Source organism: Alosa pseudoharengus, unplaced genomic scaffold (genome assembly GCF_046254945.1).
Source record: "Alosa pseudoharengus isolate Yale_2024_CS ecotype anadromous, Long Island Sound unplaced genomic scaffold, YU_APseudo_1.1 YU_APseudo_1.1_scf_9, whole genome shotgun sequence".
Lineage (NCBI taxonomy): Eukaryota > Metazoa > Chordata > Actinopteri > Clupeiformes > Clupeidae > Alosa > Alosa pseudoharengus.
In genome coordinates this window covers 21,968,397-21,994,360 of record NW_027468881.1, presented here as the reverse complement: position 1 = coordinate 21,994,360, position 25,964 = coordinate 21,968,397, and the positions used below count along the sequence as shown (strand labels likewise).

General features: G+C 42.9%; 1 protein-coding gene across 1 annotated transcript; it reads right to left on the bottom strand.

Annotated features, from left to right (window-relative positions):
* Positions 1–10,621: 10,621 nt before the first annotated feature.
* LOC143114754 (solute carrier family 2, facilitated glucose transporter member 1-like) lies at positions 10,622–25,834 on the bottom strand. The gene is made up of 10 exons (XM_076276496.1): positions 25,587–25,834; positions 19,924–20,019; positions 17,810–17,970; positions 16,844–17,084; positions 16,346–16,508; positions 15,688–15,875; positions 13,478–13,582; positions 12,456–12,557; positions 11,729–11,932; positions 10,622–10,895 (listed from the first exon to the last, which is right to left on the bottom strand). Exons 1-10 carry the CDS (start codon positions 25,599–25,601, stop codon positions 10,701–10,703), a joined length of 1,470 nt encoding a protein of 489 aa, XP_076132611.1. The 5' UTR covers positions 25,602–25,834; the 3' UTR covers positions 10,622–10,700.
* Between the last annotated feature and the right edge of the window lie 130 nt (positions 25,835–25,964).

Below are 25,964 nucleotides of genomic sequence, written 5' to 3'. Positions count from 1 at the left end.
CTCTTCTATGAGCCCTTCCCATATGGTAATGTGACTGGTGGTAGCCATCGAGGAGTGGAGGCGGTGGACGCACCCACTACACTGAGGTACTCTTGTTGCCCAGCCAAATTGCGCAGCACTGACAATTAAATATTGTAGCCATTACGCTAGGGTGGTGATTGCCGAGTCAGTGAGCATGGTTAACACTATTACTTCATAAACCAGAGTTACGTAGTCTGTACATTATTAAAAACATGAAACAAACATGAAACAACACAAAGTCAGTTTTGTGCACAAGGCATCTATTATTTCTCTCTCATCTCCTAATCATGTCCTGTACCACAGTAAGCAGTATTTGCTGAGCACATCCTTGATTGCTTATGTAAAATGTAACCACTTGTCTCTGCATATGAATAGAACATGCCCTAATCATACTCACAATGGTTCTTTCAGAAGTGAGCATGCAGATCAATGACACCAGCAGGCAACTGTATTCATTAGTGCAGTCTCAAGGCAGCATCTCTGTAATTTTGTCTCCTTGTTTGCAAGCCAGCAAGGCTCATACAGTACATTGCTCTTTATGCATTTACAAAGACACAGCTCCTAACAAAAACAGCTTTCATCACAGGCAAGCATGGTGTATTTCAAGCCCATGCCTACACAGTCTTTTCTATGAACACATTCCCTTTGCTCTTGACATAAACATCCCTTCCATCAATGCTATTCTGTATTTTAAGTTAATGTCTACACACTGAGACACGATTCTTAACAGTACACTTCCATCAATGCTAGTATTGTGTGACAAGCCCATGCTCATACTCTACGCTGTATGAACAACATACACTTCGTGAGACACCAGTTTTGACACCCCTGAGCACTTATGTTTCAAGCCCACGCCATGCTCAGCCTGTCCCTGCAGTCAGTGTGCAACCCATGGGAAGCTCTATATGGCAATCGGCAGGCAGGCAGACATCTGACACACTGTACCGCATTCCAATGCTCGAAAGAGAGAGAGGGAGAGCGAGAGAAAGAGAGAGAGAGAGACTGGAAAGAGATGCTCGTGGGCTGAAGTGAGCTCAGTAGCCTACACTGTACCATAATTACATGCTCTTCCCCAACCCTAATTTCCCTGGAAAATAGAAAACATGGCAGTGAGAGTTTCTGACTGCATTTTGTGGTGGTGTGGCATATTATTTTCATTAATGAAAGACTCCAGAAAGGGGCTGATTGCTCGGTTAGGCTCCAAGGCCAAGTATTAGGCCCCCTGTTTGATTGCTGAGACATGGTCATGAGTTTTGCTGGGAAACTGGGTGCAGAACAATCGGCAGACTTGATAAAACCCAAATTTGGTGAAGATGAATGAGGATAGTCATATCAGGGCTATTTTCCTCTTCTGCTTGAAGCCACTCTTACGTAAGGCTCTCTTAGCCAGCGTCTCTCTGCGTCCTGAGCATTAATTGCCTTTGAATCATGCTTTTCGTCCGACTTCAGCATGCCAAGCAAAACCACACTCTTAAATTGCATCCTTCATGGCACGTCCTGCATGAAAAAGTTTAAAAATGCATTATTTAAACTTTTAAAACCCCACGATAAAACCACATGATGTTAGCAGCTACTCTCAGACACTGGAGAGATTCGTTTTGATTTACAGAGTGCAATGCATGTAAATCTGAGAAAAATCACTTCCATAGTTTTTCTTCTTGGCTTCATGATAGGGATATGGATATGGGAAATACTAAGCAAAGCCAAGATAAAATGTAAATGGCATAAAAAAGGTTGATTACTGTAGGCCCTCTGTGTCATAATTTAAACCTGCTCCAGAAGCAGTCTGTGTTTCAGGAAGGGGTTGATGGAGCGAAAAAAAAAGCCAAGAGGCTTCATTCTCCAAGGCTGCAGCGGCCCTTTTCCCTGCCAGCGCCTTGGCTAGGAAAGAAAGGATTGCCGCTGCTGCACTTATGCATATTTCATTGTGGGGAGCGTCTTTTATGTCCCAAGTTAACCTAGTTGAAGGTCTGTACTACCAGAGGTGGCAAAGGGATGTCAGTGGCTGGTGTTCCTCAGAAACAAGCTTAAATATTCATTCACTTCAGATATCCTTTTTTGAACAACAAAAAACACTTCACCTTCCCTCACCGAAAACAAAAAAGGAAATCCATGAAACACCTTTGACGTGAAAAATACAAACCACTAAGGGACCGATTGTACACTGATGCTCCACCATCAGTCCCACACAACACACTGAAGAAAAAACCCTAGCAGTGGATCTGCTGCTGGGCTATGTACCGCCTGCTGCACACTATGCGTTATTCAAAGCCAGAGAGATATAATGCATGAAATGGTTTCTGCAGCACCAAATGGTCTTTTCAGCTCTGTCTGAATGTATTTGCCGTATTTGTGTGGCGTTCAGTGGCTCTCCACTAGCCTAATGGGTCAGGCCTATCTTGTTCCGCTCACGGATGTCCTGTGAATCCTCTAACAGCACCACGCCTGGCCTTGTCAGAAGCCATCAGCCCGTCACCATGCGACAGCAAAAAGAAATAGGCCAATGTTACACAGACTTGAGGCTGTGAAGGACTTCACCAACACATAGTGGTAAGTCGGGGCACAAAAGAAGAAAACGAACACTTGTTTGGCTTTGGCTTCTGCTCCTGATGGAACAGAATCGGATTTGCGCATGTCGACAGTGGATCTGGCAGATGCGGTGGCCGGATCAATGAAACCCCGAGGACTGACTGCCGCCTGCCCGCCCGCCAGCGGTAGAAAGAACCAGTAGGTGGACGTGACTGAGCCTGACTGTAGGGAAGACAGAGAGGAGGAAATCCATTACATCTCTCCTGAGCACACGCCAGCAGTGCTCCACGCCAGGAGCATCCATTAGCCTGATGAGCAGGCGTGGGAGTGTGTGAGGGCCAAGGGGTGGACACGACCCACTGGTCTCCATCACGAGGGAATGCAGTATGTGGAGCACTTGATGATGTCCTTTTAGTCCATAACAGCCTTCATGAGATGATACAGTAGACCCAGTGAGGAAGTGGAACAAACCTATTTCTATTCCACGTCTCTAATTGCAGTTTCTCTGTTCCTGAAAACAGAGTTATGCACGTCAGCAAAGAAAGCAAAAATAGTAAAAGCAAAAAGATAAAATAGTATTTGGGTCCTTCTTTAAAAATAATTGCAAACTTAACTTCCCCCCCCCCCCCATATTTCCACCACGAAAGCCATGTCACTCCCCAGGACCCACAAGCTCAGTGAGCATCATCTCAACACCTCAGCATTATGCACTCGATGAGGAGTTGTGGCAATCATGCCAAATATTAGCTTCCTGGTGATGAAATCAGATAAACATAATGCAATCCAGTGGCCCAGTTGATAAGCACCAGGCACTAGGCCTACCTATTAAAATGGTTTACTATAGCAGGGCAGTGGAGCTGGATATTGGCTGATCCAGACGCTTGCTCTCTGTGCCCAGTTGTGGTTGCAGTGAATGTGTGCATGGCTTGTGGCGGGTCAATAAAGACCAAACTCATGCCCTGGTCAGGCGAATGTGTGTCGGGTCGGGAGTTCCCCTTGTGCAGATCGGCTCCACTTTACCCAAACACACCACTGATTGGCACTAATGTCCTTCAGCTGACGGTGCCTCCCTAACTGCTGCTCTGCTGCTCCGAAAGTGTGTGTGTGTGCGTGTGTGTGTGTGTGTGTGTGTGCGTGCGTGCGTGTGTGTGTATGTATGTGGGTGAGTGTGTGTGTGTGTGTGTGTGCATGCATGCGTGTGTGTGTGTGTGTGCTCACAATGTATGCTAAACCCGTATCCACACTTTTCTCCTTTCTCATGCTGTTCTTCTCCTAATCAGATGAATAATGCATACACTCCCTCACAGCATTCTCAGCATATCCAGAATGCGTTTAGTGGGGTGATTATGATAAAAAAGAGTGCTTACCTTACCTTAAATGTATCCCTGTCTATATTTAAACAGATAGTGGACTTTAATATGGATGAGAGACCGTAGCCTAGGGCATAGGAAGATATTTAGGTTGTCGTGTTCATAGTCAGAATAATTTCTTTTCTGGCAATACTCATTTAGTCCTACTAATAATAGTAATTAGACTGTGAATAGCCTTAGAGGGGATGGGACCATTGTATAGTCACTGTGCTGTGATGATGGACAGCCAAAGTCGGTAGGACCTCAAGTCTTGCCCCCTGCGGCCACTCCAGCCCAGAAAAAAATCACAGTAAATCCCCCACTCTTATTGATTGTCAGGGGCTCAGTGGGGAACATGAAAGAAATACCACCACCACCACCACCACCCTCTCATATCCCCCCCAGAGGGGTATGCTCAGGCTGGAGAAACCCTCTTGAATATCAACTGTGTTTCAATGAGAAGGAGGCATCTTCTGCTTATCCCCCCACACACACACAGCCTCTTTAACCTAGTGCAGCCAGCCCACTGAGAGAGGAAGAGAGAGAGAGAGAGAAAGAAATAGACAGAGAGAGAGAAAGAAACAGGGCAAGAGAGAGAGAGGGGGTAGAAAGAGTGGCACAGTGTGCATTCATGGTGACTCACAGGCCTTAATGATGGTCTTAAACACACATGATGTTTTTTCTCTCTCGCCCCATGACTCAGTAGTGAAATGGCTCTAAAGGAGGAGAGGAAGTCAAAGCCAGAGCCGAAGGTTGGACGCACAAATACACCCAAAAAGGCACAACCTTCCATTGATGCTCTAAATCGGTTCTGGAGTCGAGGACTGCGGATCGCGGATCGTCACCTTGCTCCGCCGCAGCATCCTGTGATTACCAGGAAATAATCACACGTTTGGGGAAAGAGGTGGAGAGCAGCCTGTCATTGGACCTTCATTTTACCCTGCCTAAAAACACAGCCCAGGCACTTAGCGGTGCATCCCACTAATGCCACAGAAAACGAGGAAAGGAGGAATGGAATGACAAAGAAAACAGGGAAAATATTCCCCTTCTGGTCAACGGGTTTCTTCCAGGCAGTTCCCACATATGCTCTCCATCCACGTGACCCAAGCTACTGTATTCTGGAGCCGAGGTGTAAACATAGCCACATGTATTTTTCATGAGACGATTCTATGACCCCTGAATGGTTAATGCATTAACAAATGTCGTGGTTCTTTCCTCCTCACAGTTGGGAATCGGAATTGGGAGTTGTGTCTGTGCCACCGTTCAATCAAAAGATCGTAACAACTGGACAGGCAGCAAGTCACAGATTGAGCCAGGCCATGAGATATCAAAGCCACAAGGATGGAGGAAGGTCGCTGGTTCCCTCTCCATAAGTTTGCAGCCACAGACTGATTGCACAGGGCCCAAAGTGACAGTGGTAGAACAGGAAACTGTCGGCCCATTTGTGCCTCATGGTTAACATAAATAGATTCTGATTCTCATCTCATTTAAAGACCTGGTAGATAAAATGCAAAAAAGGTTTCTTAGATGAATTAATTAGTCTGACAGCATGTTAATTATTTAGATGTGCAGCTGAGTCTTGTGTGTCTACACTGTATTGTATCAAGGGCTGTGCTGTTAAGTCATGCTGTATCTGAGAGGATCAATCCACTAAGACTTGAGTAAACATGGAAATCCAGAAATTAAGAGAGGATAGGAGAGGATGTTCTGTACACGTTGTGTGAATTAGATACGATTCTACTCGCTGTGGCTTTGAATGGTGAGGACACACTGTCCCCCATAAATGTTAAAATAACATAAATTATTTACACACACGAGAGAGATAGAGAGAGAGATAGAGAGGGATAAAAAAAGAATGAAAGATGCGTGTCCAGAGACAAGGAATACCACTGCATAATATGACATTAACAAATAAGTAGCCTAATGGCAAAGTTCCCAAAACCCTCAACCAAAGCAAATCATTACAGTAATTTCATGCCCACTGGCTTGCACATGTTCAGATCCATCATCCCTCTGGCTAAAATGCTGATTATGCTAACATGTACAGTATATCAAACTGCATGGGTTTGACTGTGTGTATACAAAGAGGAGTTGTGTTACAGGGCAGTTTTCAACTCAACCTAAACGTAGCCTAGTAGAAATGTAGCATTTTATGAGCTGTACTGTATTTAACCCATCGTGGATTTATGACTGAACAAACCAAATGAAACAAACAAAGTGCTTTTAAGGCTGTTGAGGGCCGTAGGCTTATTTATGTCGACTCTTTACCAAAGTCTGTGTGAGACTGAGCTATGGGTGATTACACTTGCAGCACAATTTGTTTATGCAAGTTTTTTTTTTTATACCGTGTGTGACTGCAACAGCTTGCACGGTTTTCATTTTGCAATTAATTACGCTGCAGGCGTTGAGAGTACTATTGTGCAAAAAATAAAGTAATAACAGTCTCATTCTGGAATGGAGTGTGGAGATATAATGTTTCTGAGACTGGCCGTAACCAAAGAGCAAATATAATTTCATTCCTCTGTGTGCTTGCCATGTTTTGAAATGATGATGCTGGCCGCAGGCGTGTTTTTTATTTTATTTAAAGCCAGTCTGTCTGTCTGAGATGAAGCCATAGAGGGGCCAGTGGATAGGGCCATAGCCGGCGCAGTGCTGCTTTGCTTATGTTAATCTGGGCCAAGCTGTGTGCAGACCCGCACCCACTCTCCCGTAAACACTCTGAGTAAGCAGGGAGGAAATTTAATTAGGAGCGCACTATGGAGATAAGGCTTTGCCACAAGTTTTTCTTTATGCCCATGTCATTATGGGCACAACAAAACTCGTTTTGTGGTCTGAGGATGGCTCTGAGTGGGGGGCTTACAGTTATATGAAGCCAATTAAAATATTTCTGTCTGCTGACTTTCATCACCAGTTTGCAGAGGACACATTTTCACAGTATGCAAATTAAATTGGGCAACAAGCAGTTTGTCAAGAGGAGGTATGAAGTACTCTCTGTCTCTTTCTGTATGTGTGTGTGTGTGTGTGTGTGTGTGTGTGTGTATGTGTGTGTATCTGTCTATATTTGTCTATATAATTGCCAGCTCCTCCACAAATGGGTACTCAACAACCCATGCATAACCTTTTTCATGTTGATTAAACAAATCAATACCAGTCACAAATGTCTATGTCAACATTCTGCAGAATCATTACCTGAAACACTCTCTCTTTCTGTCAATCGCACACACAAACACACACACACACACACACACACACATACACAAATGCACAGACTCTCATTATGTCAGCCTACACCACAACACCTGTCATCCACCAAGTTATATTTGGTCAATTCTATTTTTTCCACCATGTGTTCCTCATCAACACTGTCCAAATCCAGTCCTGTAATTTCTTTCTTAATGTCAGATGCACAAGGTATCTTTGTAAGTAAGTAATTGACATTCATCAGGGCCATCTGTCTCCTCTCTGAGACAATGTTACAAATAATGCAATAGTCATTAGTTCCAGCAGATTTTCAGAGGAGACCAGCTCCGGAAACACAAAGGTCTGCCATGGTGATGATTCTAAAACACTTCGCCAAGATCCCACCACAACATAAACACATGTCCTGTTTTACAGACTACTTTAGGCATCTAAATATGAAACTCCTTTTATTTTCCCTTATAGCTCTTTCTCATAACACTTATGCCACATGTAGGCCATGCATCATGCGGCACAGAGGGCAAAGGTCAGAGGGGAAGGGTGAGAGGGCATGTGCCAGACTTCGTCACAGCATGGACTCCTTCTCCAGAGATGACAGGAGCCTGGCTGTGGGCCCAGACTCCGCGGCAGAGGGCAGAGGTATACAGTACATCATCTTTACTAGGTGATGCAAAACAGGATGGGGAAAATGAAATGTGCGCTGTTTATTTTTAAACACACAATAATAAGACACATTTGTGGTGCAGATTCTCTTCTGGCAGGCATTAGTGCACAGCATTTTCTTTTTTTATGCTATATAAAATACAAAATAATTGTCAATCATGGATACCATTTGTAAATATTTGTAAATATTATGGGAATGTGTTCATATTGTTTTGGGAGCACACGCATTATTGCATCATGGTAAAAATATTAAGTTGCTGAATGCACAGGTGCACAGAATCCTAACATTACAGTACATGTTAATGTTTGTCTTATCTCAGAGCATCTATTTTGTGACAGCTACTGTATGTGAGGATGCAGCAGTAGTACAGTATCCCTGTACTATAAACAGTATCCCTTACAATAACTCTTCACAACGTTGCCAAACAGAGCTACATATCTACTATCTGGCGTGTTTGAGGTCAGATTACTATGTACAATACGGTATTAGAGACTTTTGAAGAGCTTGAAAAATCTATTGTCAGTGGCAAAGGGTAGGTCTTCTTCCCTATCCTCATGGGGTTGATACTACACAAAGACAAAAGTGCACACAAATAAACTCCAGTTCAAAGTCAAATGCTGCACTCTCTTGGTGGTAAATATTATTGCCTTAGACAAACAAACATCCAAACACTTACTCAAATATTTTGAATAAACTATCAATCAATAAATAAATACATAAAAATAGATGATTTCATAAAAGCCCTTCTAGGGATAAGTGTTGCAATTTTGCTTTGGCTATAAGCACAATGATACTTGCTTCAGATAGCTGTTTGTCTATGTACAATGTATCTGTCCATATCAAATTAACCATGAATAAATAATAAATAAGGATAAAAAAGAATAAGCTGAAGGTCACAAATCCACATGCCAACATCCACATTTGTACATACTTGTTTTTATTTAATGTTATTACTATGTATATTACATTTACTTACAAAATAATGATAACTGTCAGGACAGTAACATGTCTTGGCACATTTGTTTTACAGGATCAAAAAATAATTTCCTCCCACAACCCTTTTTCAAATACAACCCCCCAACTTCATTTTCATGTCTCCATTCAATTCTTCTCAATACTTCATACACAGTAATGTATTCATGATTTCTTCTTGCAATGATGAATCAGATGCAATGATCAGGCAGCAAGGGCAACACTACTTGGATCTTCATGTAATAACAGCCAGAGATGTCTAGCAGCATTTCAACAGTATTTCTTTCACAGTGCTTGGAGTGGGGGCTGCTATACTATACTCTTTCTCAGTGATAGATCCACCACATTAACAGTTCTAGAAGCAGATGGAGATCACAGAGGGACAAACAACAAAAATACACACACACACATACATTCACGCACACACACAAACACACACACACACGCGCACACACACACACACACAGACACTCACACAAATACAGACATACACAATCGCTCAGCACACGTACATGCCCAAATTGGTTAGTGACGGAATTGTAAAAATGTTCAAGTCAATAAATAAATCATTAATATTTTAAATATGAGCTTTACATATAGTTGGAAAGGATATGACCATATGACCAATATATTAGGCTTTGTATACAGTATTGAGAGTAAATGTGTGAAATGACTAGGACAGGGGAAAAGAGACACAATAAAGTTTACAGTCATCTTGGTCCGTTTCTGGTGATACACCTGACAATTGCTACACACAAAAGGGCTGTGTGCAAAAGATGATGATTACCTCTATTATTTGCAGAGTTCATTGTTTCCTCTTTGACAACTTTGCTGTTTTCATATTCATTAGTCAGTATTGTTGATTTATTTGCATCTATACTAATTAGTATGTATCACTGCTTATCATTGCACAAGTTACGGCGCATTAGATGTGTATGAGAATAAATGCTAACATGTGCCATTTCTGTCCAGTGTTTAGGGGAGGTGACATATCAGTTAGCTTATCAGCAATCCCCAAAATGATGAATTCATACTATCATTCATTTTATCTCTCATTCTCTCTCAGCTGGGGATAAAGTAAACATAATGATTTCTGAAACAAAAAATAAAAATAAAACACAAATTGTTCATGATTAATAACATGTAAATATCTTCCTGGAAAAAACAGCATGTAAGTATGTGTCAAATAAACAAGTATTAACCCTCAAAATGTTACAAAATATAATGAAGACTGTGGGTCTGGAGATTTCTCTACAGACTTGATATAAATAAAACATTAATATAATTTCTAATATGGACACCGTTATGACTGATATGTAACAACACCATTGAAATATTTTTCAAATAAAATAAAATACCCTGATACTTATCACTACCTGCACTGGTAGTCACTTATAACATGAGTATAAATATATCAGTAGCTATTTTCAGCACGGTTACCTCTTATAAAAAACACTGCTGAGTGAAATATATTGGACCAGAGAATAGACTACACTAGTGCATAAATACAATGTCGGTACAGACACTCCTGTGCTGAAAGAGTTCAGACAGACAAAAATACACAACCCAAAAAAACGAAAAAAAAAAAAAAACAAGCCATCCCTTCATGAAAGGAAGACACTGAGACCTCCCCCCACAGTTCCCTTAGCCTGAAGCATGTGCTACGTGTTGTGTCTGCATCCTCTCTCTGAAGTCCCTCGCCTCCGCATCAGAGAGATACACACTGCTTCAGTCCAGCCGGCGAGGCTAGATAGTGTCCTCTACATGTTTTAAAATACTGTAGTCTCTATTCATCGTGGTTATGTGAGCAGTGGTCTGGTCGGTGGGGGTGGGGGGTGGGGGGGGGGGCAGAGGGCTGTGGGGTGTAGTGGGGTGGATCAGGTCAGGTGTTTAGCGATGGCAGCAGAAATACCACCGACCAGCCACCCACCCTAAACACCTCCCAAACCCCACCTTGAGGTGCGCCCTCAGAACTGGGAGTCAGCGCCCAGGCTGTTGAAGTCTTCGGCGCCGTACTTGTCGCGGCCGGACGACTGGCGGAAGCCGGCGGCGATCTCGTCGAACGTGCGGCCCTTGGTCTCAGGCACCTTGAAGTAGGTGAAGACGAAGAAGCCGAGGAGCAGCACAGTGAAGATGATGAAGACGTACGGCCCACAAAGGTTCTACAGAGACACGGAGAAATGTAAATATTTACAAAATAAATACTATGTATAAAAAGAGATATACATACATACATTATCCAAATATTAGCCGAGGTTTATACATTGATTTTGCAAAATTTCTTCAGCTATGAGGTTAATACAAGGGGGCAGTTAATATGGTATTAATATGGTTTTGTTTTTTTAACTTGCAATAAAACACTGACCTGCGGTTTATACACAATGCGGCTAATACACAGGAAACTACTGTACAGTACAGTATATGCAGTACATTACATTACTTTGTGTTTTATCCAAACAGATTTATAGACCCTTTCAATCTGTTCCTAGAGGGTTTCCGGTTGAAACATTCAAAACCAACGCAGATACTTTGAAGTTAAAATGAATCGGACTTTAGCATAATGCTCTACAAAATGTTTTCTCATTTATTTTCATTTTGTTTGTTCCCAAGTTACCATTAGCTTAATGTTGTTTTCTGTGCCACCGGAAATGCCTTAGGAACGCACCTGTTTGTTTATGCAGTTGAAAGGGTCTATAAAATAGACACTAACCTCTGACCAGTGTACATCTATGCACATCATCTGCATTTAGTGACCCAGATGGGGCTTTTAAACACAATTTCAATACAAAAGGGAATCCATTTTATCAGTACTTGAGCTTAGTGGAAATGTAATGCATGACCTTGCCACTGCCATTACAGTCCATTAAGGCCACGCAATCATCAGTACTTGTACTTTGCTTGTTCAGATTCAGATAGTTGACCTCGCCACTGTTCCATTTTGAGTTTTTTTAGTTTTAAGGTAACAGAGAAATTAAAGTATCTGAAATCCACTTACCGCTACATACTGGAAGCACATGCCCACAATGAAGTTAGCTGACCAGTTGGAGAAGCCGGCCACAGCGAAGGCTGACGGGCGGGGGCCCTGGCTGAAGAGCTCGGCCACGATGAACCAGGGGATGGGACCGGGCCCGATCTCAAAGAACGCCACGAAGGCAAAGATGGCGATGATACTGACATACGACATCCACTTTAGTTTCTCCTGTGGACAGCAGACAAGAGAATCAGTCCTAGAATCACTATAACAGATTAATGACAATTATTTTCAGAATATTGTATAATTTTTTGCCGTTAACATGGATTTAGTTCTTTACACATTGAGATGAAATGCACTGTGTAACAACACAGTAAGCATTGCCAAATGTTAACAATATCAGATAAAAAAAAAAATAGAATATTGAAAAATATAAAGCTTTTGTTGTATGGTAAGCTCAATACTGTTCAGGGACCAACAACACTCACTCTATGTGTGAGGCCTCGGCCTACTATAACACACTCAATTAAACAGTTAGGCAATCAAAAAATGCTCGACCCAGTGCTGCCAACCTAATTGAGATCAGAGAGGCATGCACAGCACAACAGTTTCTGTGTAGATCACTGGGAAAACACCAACTCTGTGCTTGACTAATCATCACAAGTGGCCCTTCATGAGCCGTAATGGCTGCCGCCGTGGGATGGGATGAGGGGAGCGTAAACAAGCCTAGCACACAGCACAGCACACCCACCAGCAGCGCCATGGCGACGGTCATGAGCACGGCGGACACGGCCATCCCCATCAGGCCGGTCAGGTGCAGCGTCCTGCGGCCGGCACGCTCCACCACAAACAGCTGCAGGAGAGAGGAGGAGAGGGAAGAACAGGGAGCACGGAGAGGAGGAGGAGGAGGACAAACAAGAGAGAGGTGAGGAGAAAGAAGGAGAGAAGAGGAGGAGGAGGAGGAAAAAACAAAAGAGAGGTGAGGAGAAAGAAGGAGAGAAGAGGAGGAGGAGGAGGAAAAAACAAGAGAGAGGTGAGGAGAAAGAAGGAGAGAAGAGGAGGAGGAGGAGGAAAAAACAAGAGAGAGGAGAAGAGGTGAGGAGAAAGAAGGAGAGAAGAGGAGGAGGAGGAGGAAAAAACAAGAGAGAGGAGAAGAGGAGAGGAGAAAGGAGGAGGAGTAGGAAAAAACAAGAGAGAGGAGAAGAGGAGAGGAGAAAGGAGGAGGAGTAGGAAAAAACAAGAGAGGAGAGAGAAGGAGAGAAGAGAGGAGGAGGAGTAGGAAAAAAAACATGAGGAGAGGAGAAAGTGGAGGAGGAGTAGGAAAAAACAAGAGAGAGGAGGAGAGGAGGAGGAAGAGTAGGAGGTGAAAAAAACAAGAGAAAGGTGAGGAGAGAGGAGAGTAGTACACAAAAAAAGAAGAGGAGATGAGTTAAAAGTACAAGGGAGAAAGAACAACACATGAAGAAAGGAGGAGGAGAGAGGACAATAGAAGGACAAGAAAAAGTACAGGAGAGGACCACCGAGGGAGAGGCAGAGATGAAAAGAATGTATATGAGTGGAGAACAGAAGGATTGATGATGGAGGAGAAGAAATCAAAGGAGGGAAAAATGGCAGAGGTGACAACAAGATCAGACAATACAGATCAGACATGAATGCAACTCAGTACAGTCTGTCAAACAATAGGAAATCAGCATTCATACAGTTCACCACACTTTTCCTACACAAAACCTTCTGCATTCTGAGGTTGCACATCCGAGTCTGAGAGACACGTACCGAAACCACAGTAAAGGCTGTGTTCACCACCCCGGCACCGATGGTGGCATAGACTGGCTGCTTCACTCCTGCCTTCTCAAAGATGGCTGTGGAGTAGTAGAACACCTGGCAAACAGACAAGGAGAAATGAACGGCATATTTGCATGTGTGTTATTACATGTCTGTACGTATATGCTTGTGGGCATGTGTAAGAGTATGATTGTCAGTGAATGTGTTTATGTTCAAAACTGTCTGTAGACTGGATGTGTATCCTTGAGCTGAATGTGTTCTGTGAGTGTATTTGCACAGTTACTGATTGACCATTCAAGGCACTGATGCCTGCAAGCCCTTGGTAGTGCTGAAGCATGATGATGCTTGGAAAATTCATGCATGTATGTGTGATTGTGTGCGTGTGCATGTGTGTGTGTGTGTGTGTGTGTGTGTGTGTGTGTGTTTCTGTGTGTGCATGCACATGTGTGAGTGTGTGTGTGTGTACAAACTTTGTGAATGTGTGTATGCATGTGCTTATACAGTATATGTGCATGTCAGTATGTGTCTATGCATATGTGTGTGTGTGTGAGAAAGAGAGAGAGAGAGAGAGAGAGAGTATGCATCCTTATGTAAGTATGCATGTGTGTGAGGATATGTGTGTGTATATGCGTGTGTGTGTGTGTGTGCAGGGGTCCAGACTAACATTTTGCATTGGTTGCACTCGTGCGCCTAACTTTTTTATTTAGGTGCACCAGCACAACATTTATGTGCACCCAAATTTTTCAAGGTCCCCTTTTTATTGCTCTCCATATACATTCCGTGTCTGAGCTGTTGTCAGAGCATGGACCAGGAATGAAAGTATTCATTTGATTTGGAGCCTCCACCACTTTGACGACATCAGTAATATTGAATACTGTGATCATTCACATCAGTGGCGATCCTAGTCTCTGCTCGACCCTCCACACACACATGGAAAATGATGGCTTGTCATATGTTTCTATTTCATATTTTGGAATTCATAAACGTTATATATTTTGTTAATAATGTATAGTATTGTATGATCTGCATAATTACTAAAAGCTAAAAATATTTAGTAATTTGAATACTTCATATTGATTTTTTTAAACTATTACAGTTGTCTTCAATGTTATTATAGTGGTGGTGTAGGTCTAATTGAGTGCCTGTCACTTTAAAAAGAACGTCAAAGTAATTAGATTTCATTCTCATGGTTTTAGGCTAGAGGAAAATAGTCGCACATCGTCCAAGGATAAATGGATGCAATTCATTATGTTTTCTATGTCATTTGATAAAATAAATGTTCAAAAAAACTAAAGTCAAAGAAAATATTTATGGGATCATAAAAGAGATAAGTGTCTTGCAATGTTAATATCTATGATTTTGTTGAAATCATCACTACATTAATGATGACATGACGCGTGAGCTAACAGTTACCTAGAAGGAACTCTCTCAAGATGTAAAAGTTTGCCAATAGGTTGCGTAGCTTATTTCGGAAAACTCTGACAGTAGGCCTAAATGAAAATTCCATAGCCTAGGTAGGTTAGCAACACAAACTTGAGAGGTGCAAGTCAGCAAATCAACATCGCTACTCGCTCGGATCACGACAGCTGCATAGCTGCGTGCGTGTGAGGAGAAAAGACACATAGGCTACGGGAAGCACACGACTGTCATTCTTAAAAGTAGGCTATATCGATATAATACAATTAGGTATTGTGAGGTTTCTAATTTCAGGGTATTGTGATACCTTTGCCGTATTGGTACACCACTAGTCAAAGGAGAACAAACGCTTAGTTCGTGGAGAGACAGCAGATGCGAGGAAAGTCTATGCGCTCAACCTTATGACATTAGGTGCACCAGTGCGACCCAGGAAAAATTTTAGTCGCACCCTTAACAATTTTGGTCGCATTTGCGACCAAATTGGTCGCACTCTGGAGCCCTGGTGTGTGTGTGTGTGTGCGTGTGTATGCGCGTGTGTGTGTGCGTGTGTATGCGCGTGTGTGTGTGTGTGTGTGTGTGTGTGTGTGTGTGTGTGTGTATGTATGTGTGTGTGTGTGTGTGTGTATGTGTATGTGTATGTGTATGTGTATGTGTATGTGTATGTGTATGTGTATGTGTGTGTGTGTGTGTGTGTGTGTGTGCGTGTGTATGTGTGTGTGTGTGTGTGTGTGTGTGTGTCTGTGTGTGTGTGTGTGTGTGTGTGTAGGTGTGAAGGCGCCACTCACAGCGTTGATCCCGGACAGCTGCTGTGAGAGCTGGAGCATGACGGCGATGAGGAGCGGCTGGCGGTAGAGCGGCGAGCGAAACAGCTCCAGGATGGTCACCTTCTTCTCCCGCATCATCTGCCTGCTTTCCTCACGCATCTCCTGCATGTCTGTGTTCACATCGTCCGTCCCTCGCAGCTTACGCAGAACTGTGTGTGTGTGTGTGTGTGTGTGTGTGTGTGTGTGTTTATGTGTGTGTATGGGGGGGGGTGTCATAACATACAATCAGTCTTCATAACAATTCAATAAAAACTAAACAGGACAAATTCTCAAAGGTAATAAATAATGCAAACACTGAATGGTTTATATTACACAATTATTTAAGAATAATGGCTAATAATGTCCAAAATGTAAATGAAGGTTGATATTTGTAATGAAATGCAATATTCATATTCATAATGAAATATTAATATCATAGTGACATGAAAAATGAGAAATATGTAAGTAACTGCCATTTTGTTGCTTACACTGAGCACTGGACAGGTTATATCATTAGGACATTTCTGCATCTCCCTATGTCTTAAAACAAGACATTATAATAGTAACAAATATATGATATTTGAAATAAAAAAAACACTGTGTTTTCAGTTGAGTCTGCGTGTGGGTGTGTGTCCCTCACCGTCCTGGGCCTTGCCCTCCTCGTTCTGGTTGATGAGCAGGAAGCGCGGGCTCTCGGGGCAGAAGGGCAGCAGAATGCACTGCAGCAGGGCGGGGATGAAGGTGAAGCTCAGCAGGAAGGGCCACAGCGTGGCATTGCCCAGGATGGACTCAATCCCAAAGATCTGCGTTCAGCACAGCGCCAACACACATGTGGTGAGAGAGGGGATATGAGCTACACCATCGGCCTTATACTGTACGGGTTCTGGTCAGAGCAGAGAATAGATGTTGTTTGTGTGTATATTTGTGCAGTGAATGCTTCTGTGCATGCGTGTGTGTGTGTGTGTGTGTGTGTGTGTGTGTGTGTGTGTGTGTGCACTGAATGCTCATTCATGCATCATTATTTGTATTTGTGCGTCTGTTATTACCCATGAGGTCTCTCATTGAAAAGTAAACAAATAAAACTGAAATAAATACAAAAGAAAAAAAAAAACACTAACTAATCCTTTAACACACACACCTGTGCCACGAGGATGCCAATGACAACGCCGAGCTGATGCAGCGTGCCCAGTGCCCCCCGGAGGTCAGTGGGGGCGATCTCGCCCACGTACATGGGCACGAAGCCCGTGGAGAGGCCAGAGTAGAGCCCCACGATGAAGCGGCCGATGATGAGCATCTCCCACGAGGCGGCCAGCTTGGAGAAGCCCATGAAGGCAGCGGAGACGAAGGCCAGGATGTTGGCAATGAGCATGGAGTTCCTCCTGCGGTCAGAAAACGGGGGGAGTTAGAACACTCTCTCTTCATGTGAATAGTCTCTGAACTTGGTAAAGTCCCATGGTGCTAAGTGCACAAGCACATGTGATGCGATCTAGGAAAACCCTTCACATGGTGATGGTGCACTCAAAAATCCTTGATTTTGGCTCCATTTCAACCCTCTCTGGTGAAATTTCTGATACCTGAATTTCTGAAGATTCTGATACCATCCTGGCAACATTCTGGACACGTTCCCCTAGCAAACTCCTGGATACCATCCTCCCAAAATCTGGGATGTTGCTAGGATGGTAAAATTGCACCATGTGAAGGGTTTTCCCAGATCGCATCACATATTACACAACGAATCAAATGAGCTTTAATTAAGATATTAGTATGGCCACTACACATTATTACCTATTACCGAATGAGCTATTCACTTATTCACTTATTAACTTTGCTTAGAAACTGAAGGAAATTATTTGGCTGACATGCTACTGTAGGTATTAGATATGCCACAGTTCTAACAGGAAATTTGAGAGATAAAATTAGACAATAGGCCAGAATAGGTGTTAAGCAATGCTAGGTAAACAGATAATGGGCACGGATACTGGCACATATATACAGATATAGACACAGGCTTAGTAGAGAACCACAGGTCACTGGCAGAGGTAGCACTCTTATTTTGGAAAGTCTTTCATAACATGGCAATCGTGTGGAGCCTTTGTTTGCCTACCTGCCCAGGCGGTTGACGAACAGTCCCACGGAGAAGGAACCCACGATGCCGCCGACGGAGAAGATGGCCACCGATACGGACCAGAGGGTGGTGAGGGTGGTTGTGGGGATGGCCACTGTGTACCTGCCGACGTACGTGTCATTGAGGAAACTCTCAATGATCTACGAGGAGATGTGGAGAGACAGAGGTGGAAATGGGTCAGACAATCAATCAATCTTCACAGGCTTATTGAGTTAAGGTGAGGTGTTGTGAAAAAGCAAAAAAAGCATAGTAAATGTAATAATTTTAAGTTAAAAGAAACACTGACTATTGCAAGTAAATGCATTAAAGCTTTTTTTCTCTATTTAACATGTTGTTGTTAAATGTTTTTATGTTTTTTTCACCAACAGTATCCCTCAAATGACTTCAGGAGCCCCTTTATCAACGACACTGCCATGTCAAAAACATCCAGCAGAGGGCGTCTGACACCACAAGAGCCAACTGTATCCATGTGGCCTGCCTGCAGTGTTGACAAACAAACACTGACGTATGACAGTAAGCCCAAACACTGACGTATGACAGTAAGCCCATTTCCAACAGGACACACTTGGTCCCAATGCTCACTCTTCACCTAATCTTGTTATTGTTATCATACACATGTATGCAGCTATACATTAAAATGTAAAGCTTTAAAATATATGCACTAAACAAGTGGTTGTGATTGCATTTAGAGGGTTCTAATTTTCCCACAGCATTAATTTATGAAAGCTATGCTCTCTAGACAAGACATTCACAGAGCTTAAAATCCAATGTGGACAAAAAAAAGTGCTCACTCATAATTTTGCTACATGACCTGCTTTGGCACTCTCCTGACCTTGCCACCTCTCTCAGTTCTCTCATTTCAAAAGTTAGTCTTTCACAGTCCACTTGTCAGTACATGGTGGCGACTGCCAAGAGAGCACCCTGTTTAGAGCACCTTGAGCCAACATTAGCCCTAATCTGCATGTCCCTATTTGCAGCGGAGCTCTGGGTTGGGCTGGGTCGGGTTGTGTTGTGTTGGTCGTCCTCACCGGCGCCTTATCTTACAGCACCTTCTCATCTCCTCTCCTTATCCCCTTACAGAACGGCCAACCTCCAGGCCGCTAGTTCCCCGTGCGCCACACTGTGCCACCCCGCCCTGCACCACACTGCACCACGCCACACCACGCCACACCACGCCGCTGGGTTTCACCTCTAACCAGCTGAGTCATGCGGCTCCAAATGCTGAGTCACGTCAAGGAGACAGACGCTCAAAGCATAACAAACACCAGACCGTCCTACAGTAGCCGTCCAGCTGCAGTGTACTCTACTAATCACAGAGAGTGTGTGTTCTATGTTCTATTAGGGACCAGCACACGTCCTGATCATATTTACGGTGCTGCGTCCTGGCTCTTCATCAGACTAAAAACCCTATAAAAGTGATGCAGTGCATGATGAGTAGTGAATACAGGGGCTTGTGATGTCGGCTGAGTGCTTGGCAGCAAGGATTCCGAACTGGCCTTTTATGGGGTGGAAAAAAAGGACGCTTTGTGGTGGACAGGCAGCTCAGGACCTTCTAGTAGGTGGTGTGTGTGACAGACGTGCGTCTCTATTCTTAGTCATGGAGTGGCTCTTGAGCTGATAACTACGCCACTGGGCTGCTACTAGACAGGAGGCTGCTGCTGTTTGGATGGAGTCCAGCATCTGCACAATAAATATAGACCCCTCCACACACACACACACACACACACACACACACACACACACACACACACACACCTCCACTTCCTAGTTGCAGCATCTCACCGCTGGATGTGTGTGTGAGTGTATGAGTGTGTATGTATGTGTGTGGGTATGTGTGTGTGTGTGTGTGTGTGTGTGTGTGTGTGTGTGTGTGTGTGTGTGTGTGTGTGCATGTGTGTGTGTGTGTGTGTTTGTCTGTATGTGTGTGTGTGTGTTTGAGAGTGTATGATGTGTGTGTGTGTGTGTGTGTGTGTGTGTGTGTGTGTGTGTGTGTGTGTGTGTGTGTGAGTGAGTGTGTCTCTGTCTCTGTGTGTGTACGTATTTGAGGGTTTGGGAGACAGAGTGTGTGTGTGTGTGTGTGTGTGCTTACTCACCTTCTGAGGGGCATTGATGACTCCAGTGTTGTAACCAAACTGCAAGGAGCCAATGACAGCCGTCCCCACGGCCAGCATCAGCTGGAACGTCACCTGCTGCAATGCAAAACAACAACAGAACCAACATAAATAAAAACACACTGAAAAAGCACTTCCACAACAAACTCCAGCTGATTAGTAATCGGTAGGATGTCATCCACAGTGAAAGTGTTGTGAATCAGAATCATTTCTGTAAAGGTACATACTGTGTACTTCTTATGGTCATTTGTGATTTTTGTACCCATGTGTACCCTGTGTGTGTCTGGTCTGTATGCAGTGTATCCATTGTTTATCCTTGAATGATTAGAATTCAGTAGGCACTGTCTAGGGACCTTTTGGCTTATCCTCAGGTGTGACTCTCTATTGTATAGACTATAGCCAATAAACATGTCACAGACTGTTTTTTCTTACATATCTTGTTATTGATTACATCTTGACATAGATTGCAACTGCATTTGACATCTGTTTGTCTTACTTATCAAGTCATAGATTACAATGACTTCACCACTGCACGAGTGCATTCCACTGATATGGCTAACCTTGATTTACATCTATCTAAAGCTGTGTTCTATGTTCTATGCAAAGTCTTGATGCATACACAGTACAAGAATAGGACTGGTTATGCAGAAAAAGCTTTGGTAATACTACACCAGACCATACTGGCAACAAGGTAAGAATGCCTTTCTCTTCAAGAGCTACAAGTAAGCTACTTTGCACATTAGAAAAACAAAAACAACTAGATGTACCGCAGAGCGGGACAAAATATGACCGCCGCCCAGTCCAGCACATGTTTTCCATAAAAATAAGTCACGTTGAAAGGCATATATGATTCTAACTGTCTCACTGAATTACATTATGCACACTCAATTCTCACTGGTATCTGCTAGACAACAAGTACCAAAACATGATTAGTTCATAGATTTCACATGTACTGTAATATACATTTTATACAACCCCACCCCCATCTTGCCTGTTCATAATTCTGAGAAATTCTTGAATTGTGTGCATGTGTGCTTGTACATGTTTATGTTTATGTGGGTGTGGGTGTGTGGGTGGGTGTGTGTGCATGCATGTGTGTGTTTGCCTGTTTATGTGCCTGTGTGTGTGCATGTGCATGCATGCATATATATGTCTACTGTGTGAGTATGTGTCATACGTAGGATTACTGTGAATGTATGTGTGTGCGTGTGTATCTGTTTATGCACATGTGTGCATATGGAATGGGTTTATATGACCCCTGGAGGCAAACATATGCAAAACATTGGTCATCCTAGGCCCTACGGTTCTCAAGATATTCACAGAAAACTGTGTCTGCTCTACCCTCCTTTCGGGGGGTCCAGTCCAGCGGGGGGGCTACAGATCAAAACGAAAAGCGATGGTTCCATGCTATCCATGTGGGGTTACATGCCCACCAAGTTTCGTGTACCCCGGTCTTTCAGTGTCCCGGGAATCCTTGTTGGTGTACGGTCACTAAATGTACACATAAATTATTTTATTGTAAGGCCCCCCATGAACGAAAGTTCACGAAACTTGGCATGCATTCGGAGGGTGTCATAATGATCCTACACTTTCAATTTTGTGCAGTTTTGACCATGTCAGCCAGAGATATTGTGATGAAAACACCTAATGTTTTGCTTTTTAATTTTTAACTAGGTGGCGCTATACATGAAATAAGTGGTAATGGGATAGGTTGACATGCCCCCTTAAGACCAACATACAAAAAAAAGGTGGACCTCCTAGGCCCTACGGTTCTCGAGATATTCACAGAAAACTGTCTCCGGCCACCTACAGGCCAGTTGGTGTATAGTAACATAAATTAATTTATTGTGTGGCCCCCCATGAACGGAATTCCACGAAACTTGGCGTGCATTCAGAGGGTGTCATAATGATCCTACACTTCCAATGTCGTGCAGTTTTGACTATGTCACAGATACCTGCGATTACAACACCTCATTTTTACTTTTTTGTGTTTAACTAGGTGGCGCTATACATGAAATGAGTGGTTATGGAATGGGTTGACATGGCCCTTTGAGATCAACATAGAAAAAAAATGGTCCTCTAAACCCTACGGTTCTCGAGATATTCACAGAAAACTGTGTCTGCCCTACCCTCCTTTCGAGGGGTCCAGTCCAGCGGGGGGACTACAGATCAAAACGAAAACAGGAGGTTCCATGCTATCCAAAGTGCAGGAACGCATGCTCTCAACTGCAACACATGGGCCAACATGCCTCTCTCTCTCTCTCTCCCTCTCTCTCTCTTTCTCTCCCTCTCTTTTTCTCTCCGACTCTCTCTCTCTCTCTCTCATGAAAAAGACAAAGCCAGCTGAAGCACTGCCATTAAGAGAGAGTGTAGGAACCCTGGAGTGCAGCGAGCGTAATCTTGTTAAAGGTAAATGGGAGCATCTGTACCTGTACATGTACTGTACACTGACTTTAAGGCTAAGATGCCATTAGTTATTCCCACTCCAATCCACTCGCCTGCAAACACTAAGCCTTTACATAACAGGTTGGAGAGTTTCTCAATGACTATGTTTTGATGTGCAATGTGGAAAAGAGATGCCATGGGATAGTAGTAACTTGGAAAGTGTTGGTGGCTGGTAATGTCAGACACTGTGATGGGATAAAAACTACTGACTTTACTTCAACAGTACGATATGACACAGCCTTCCTAGAACCTATTGGTTTGTACGTTTGAACATAACCTCTCTAAAAACAATAAATGACATCAACGATTAACATCAACACCAGTCCAAGCAAATCACTAACTCCTGTAATTTGTCAACACCAAATGGAATGAACTCAGCAATCAATCTGCAAGATAAATGTAAACACGAGACATCCACGAGACATCATCTTATCTCTAAAGCCGTTACATCTGTTACATCATTGGCCTTTTAATAGTGCTTTAATCTTGTTCCAACCTGCTTGATGATACTTTTCAGGCCTATACCACCCCAACACACACACACACACACACACACGCACGCACACACGCACGCACACACAGAGACACATGCACATGCAATGCACATATACATACATTGTACACATATTGTAAAATCGGGCTGAAAGACTAATCGAAAGTGAAGTGAAATCGCAATTTCAACTAATGCAAATAGCAAATCACAAATGCTGCAATTAATTGTGTAACTAGCGACTAGTGTCACATATGTATTTGTTTAATTAATGTCATCCTTATGTAGCCTGGGTGTTCCCATGCTGCCTTGCGCGCGATTTGATTCACGCTGCTAAGGCAGCCTGGAGACCATGGAGCAAATTTTCGCCTGAGATAGGAGACCAATTACAGAACAAGGGGGAAAGCAAGACGATGATGAGCTATGCACAGACGCATTTGATAGACATCCGTGGCACCCAATAAACGGATCTGAGCATTTTTCTCAAATACGAGAAAATGAACGTTTGGTTCCCAGACCACGTCTCATTGAGAAGTGGTGGCGCTAGCCAGGCTAATCCTTATGTGACATGCTCATCAATCAGAGGTACTGCATTACACATGCAAACTTATCAGGTGTGGCCCTTGATATATCACAAATCAAATCACAATCGGCTGAAAAATCACAATTAGATATTTTCACCAATACGTTAAGCTCTACTGTAAACCAAGAAACACACACACACACACACACACACACACACACACACACACGCAGCTCTATAGGTCATGTGAACACCCGGCTGAGATGAATGATCTATGATTCCATGAGTCATACTTATGATTTGGTCTCATTGTTAACATTTTCTCACAGGACAGCTCAGGTGAGTCCAGGTGCATGTACTCTGGAGCAATGACAGTGGTCTGCAGAGGTCAGGGAGTGCATGGCCACCTCACTACGGGCACAGCAAGACATGAAACTCTGAGGCCACAGAAACCAAATCACATCCCTTGGCTAAGGGACGGCTACTTAGACCTTACTGCCCTGTAACTACCCTAGGCAGATGGGTCAGGCCCTTGAGTCGTGGATCTGCTCGAAGTTTCTTCCTATATGTATCTCCAATTCTAGGAGTTTTTCATCGCCCCTGTTACTCATGGGCTCTCTCTGAATGTTTTAACACTCGTAAGCGCCATGAGACATGTGTCATGTTTTGGCGCTTTTTAAGTGAAATTAAATTGAAATTGAAAATGTATTAAATTATCCCTCTTATCTTTTGCCACAATCAATATCAGTGAGCCATTGCTTTGTATGCTTGTTATATCATAACCATATGGTATACATTAACCTGTAATAAATACATGCTGTTATGAATATTTTTGTTTGTTTTAGTCTATATTTTGTTGTCTTTCTGTATAACATTCATGGACTGTTGCTGAATATTGTAAAACAAAGGTTATAGCAAAGCAAAGTTTAAGCAAAGGGGGAAAAATAAACCAAAAGCTCAGTTTGCAAGTCCTCAAAGAGCTCAGTTTGCAAGTCCTGAAATGTAAACAATAATTCATAAAGGCAGCTTTATAGGTGAAACTACAGCTGAGACATATCAATGGGTATAACCGAGCATCTTAGACAGGGACAGATGTGTTCACTCTCCACATGGACAACTTCAGACCAACTCCACACCTTTTACTTTTTTTAAAAGGGAACATGGGTCACCAAAAGAATGTCTGGATTAGGTGCAAAAATACAGTTTTTGTTTTTAGAACTCGTACTTTTAGTAGTTTTAGGCTTGTGGATATTTTTTTTTATGTGAGTAAGACTGTGTGAGTGAGTATTAATAGCATGCCTTGACAGTGTGATCATTCAGGTTTGGTGAGACTAATCTGTTGTCCTTCCCGAGTAATTTAGCCTAACCATCATGAAAACAACTTGTGTTTTTCTGTTTATATAGGCTACATAGAATGGCTGAAATCTAAAAATGTTGCATGTATACATGTAGAGTAGGCCTAGTACGCCTACATAAATGAAAATCTTAGGAACCCCGATGATTTGCTCGTGATCAGACAGCTGTCAATCTATCTGATGACTTATAGTGCCAGGACTTGTGGATTCGAGTTATAAAGGGTTTGGGCTTTGAAAGAACAGATATATAATTGTTGTGTTGTTGACATGTCATTATATCACTAGGCTAGACTACTTGAGAAACTACACTGAAAAGATGGCAACAAACTGAAACTATCTGATAGGGCTACCCATTTCCGACAGAAACCGAAAAACACTTCTCATCATTTCCACGTTTTACCTACACTGCCTGAGACCACATGTCGCCAATACAAAAACAAGTTCCTTATAATTTAAAGTAGCCTCCTCGTAAGACACTCTTTCAAAACGTAACCAAATGACTATCAAAGTCTCGTATTAGTTAAAAAGTATTTAAAAAAGTATAACAAAGTAACGTAAATTGTGTTGAGAGTCTGAGAGACAGACCCCATGGTTCTGATAAAGGTTAAGTGTTAGGCTAAAGCAGGCTACGACTTCACATTTGTTTTACAGATAATGTTAGCCATACAGTAGCAATATTTGTAACTCTCCAGCAAAACCCTTGTGGCACTACAGAATTACTGAGTGAACGGGACGACGACACTTCGCTATAACGACCCACATGGTCTGCCGGCAACGCACAGAGACGTCAGAAACCCAAATATTTCCTTCATGCTAGTGAGTTAACCCTTACCTTGTCAGAATTCATGGTAGCGGTAAAAAAAAAGTTCGAGAAGTACAGTGATGCGCGGAGATATTCTTCTTGTTCACCAGTAGCACAACAAAGACAAAAGCGGCTTTCTTTTAAACAAATCCACCAAACTGATTACAGCACCTTGCCATAGGATATATGTTCAAACTTCAGGGATAGGAAGTATTTGATATCAATAAATCAACGTTTCATTGTCATTAAAAAAAAGTTACTCTATCTTATGGTCTTTGCCATCAAGGCTACGGGACAGGTCCTTCTTCTCATTTAGCCTACTCCACGTACATACTCCCTGTGCAGCTAAACCTGTAAATATATTAATCTGCGAGGACTGTGATGCGATTGGTTGGCTGGCTGTGCTAC

What these genes read in the sequence shown, in the direction of transcription:
- LOC143114754 (XM_076276496.1), bottom strand. An exon ending in TCATCAATGCCCCTCAGAAG is followed by an intron (nt 17,971 to 19,923) that starts GTGAGTAAGCAC and finishes ATCTCCTCGTAG; the next exon opens with ATCATTGAGAGTTTCCTCAA. An exon ending in CCGTCGCCATGGCGCTGCTG is followed by an intron (nt 11,933 to 12,455) that starts GTGGGTGTGCTG and finishes TGCTGTCCACAG; the next exon opens with GAGAAACTAAAGTGGATGTC.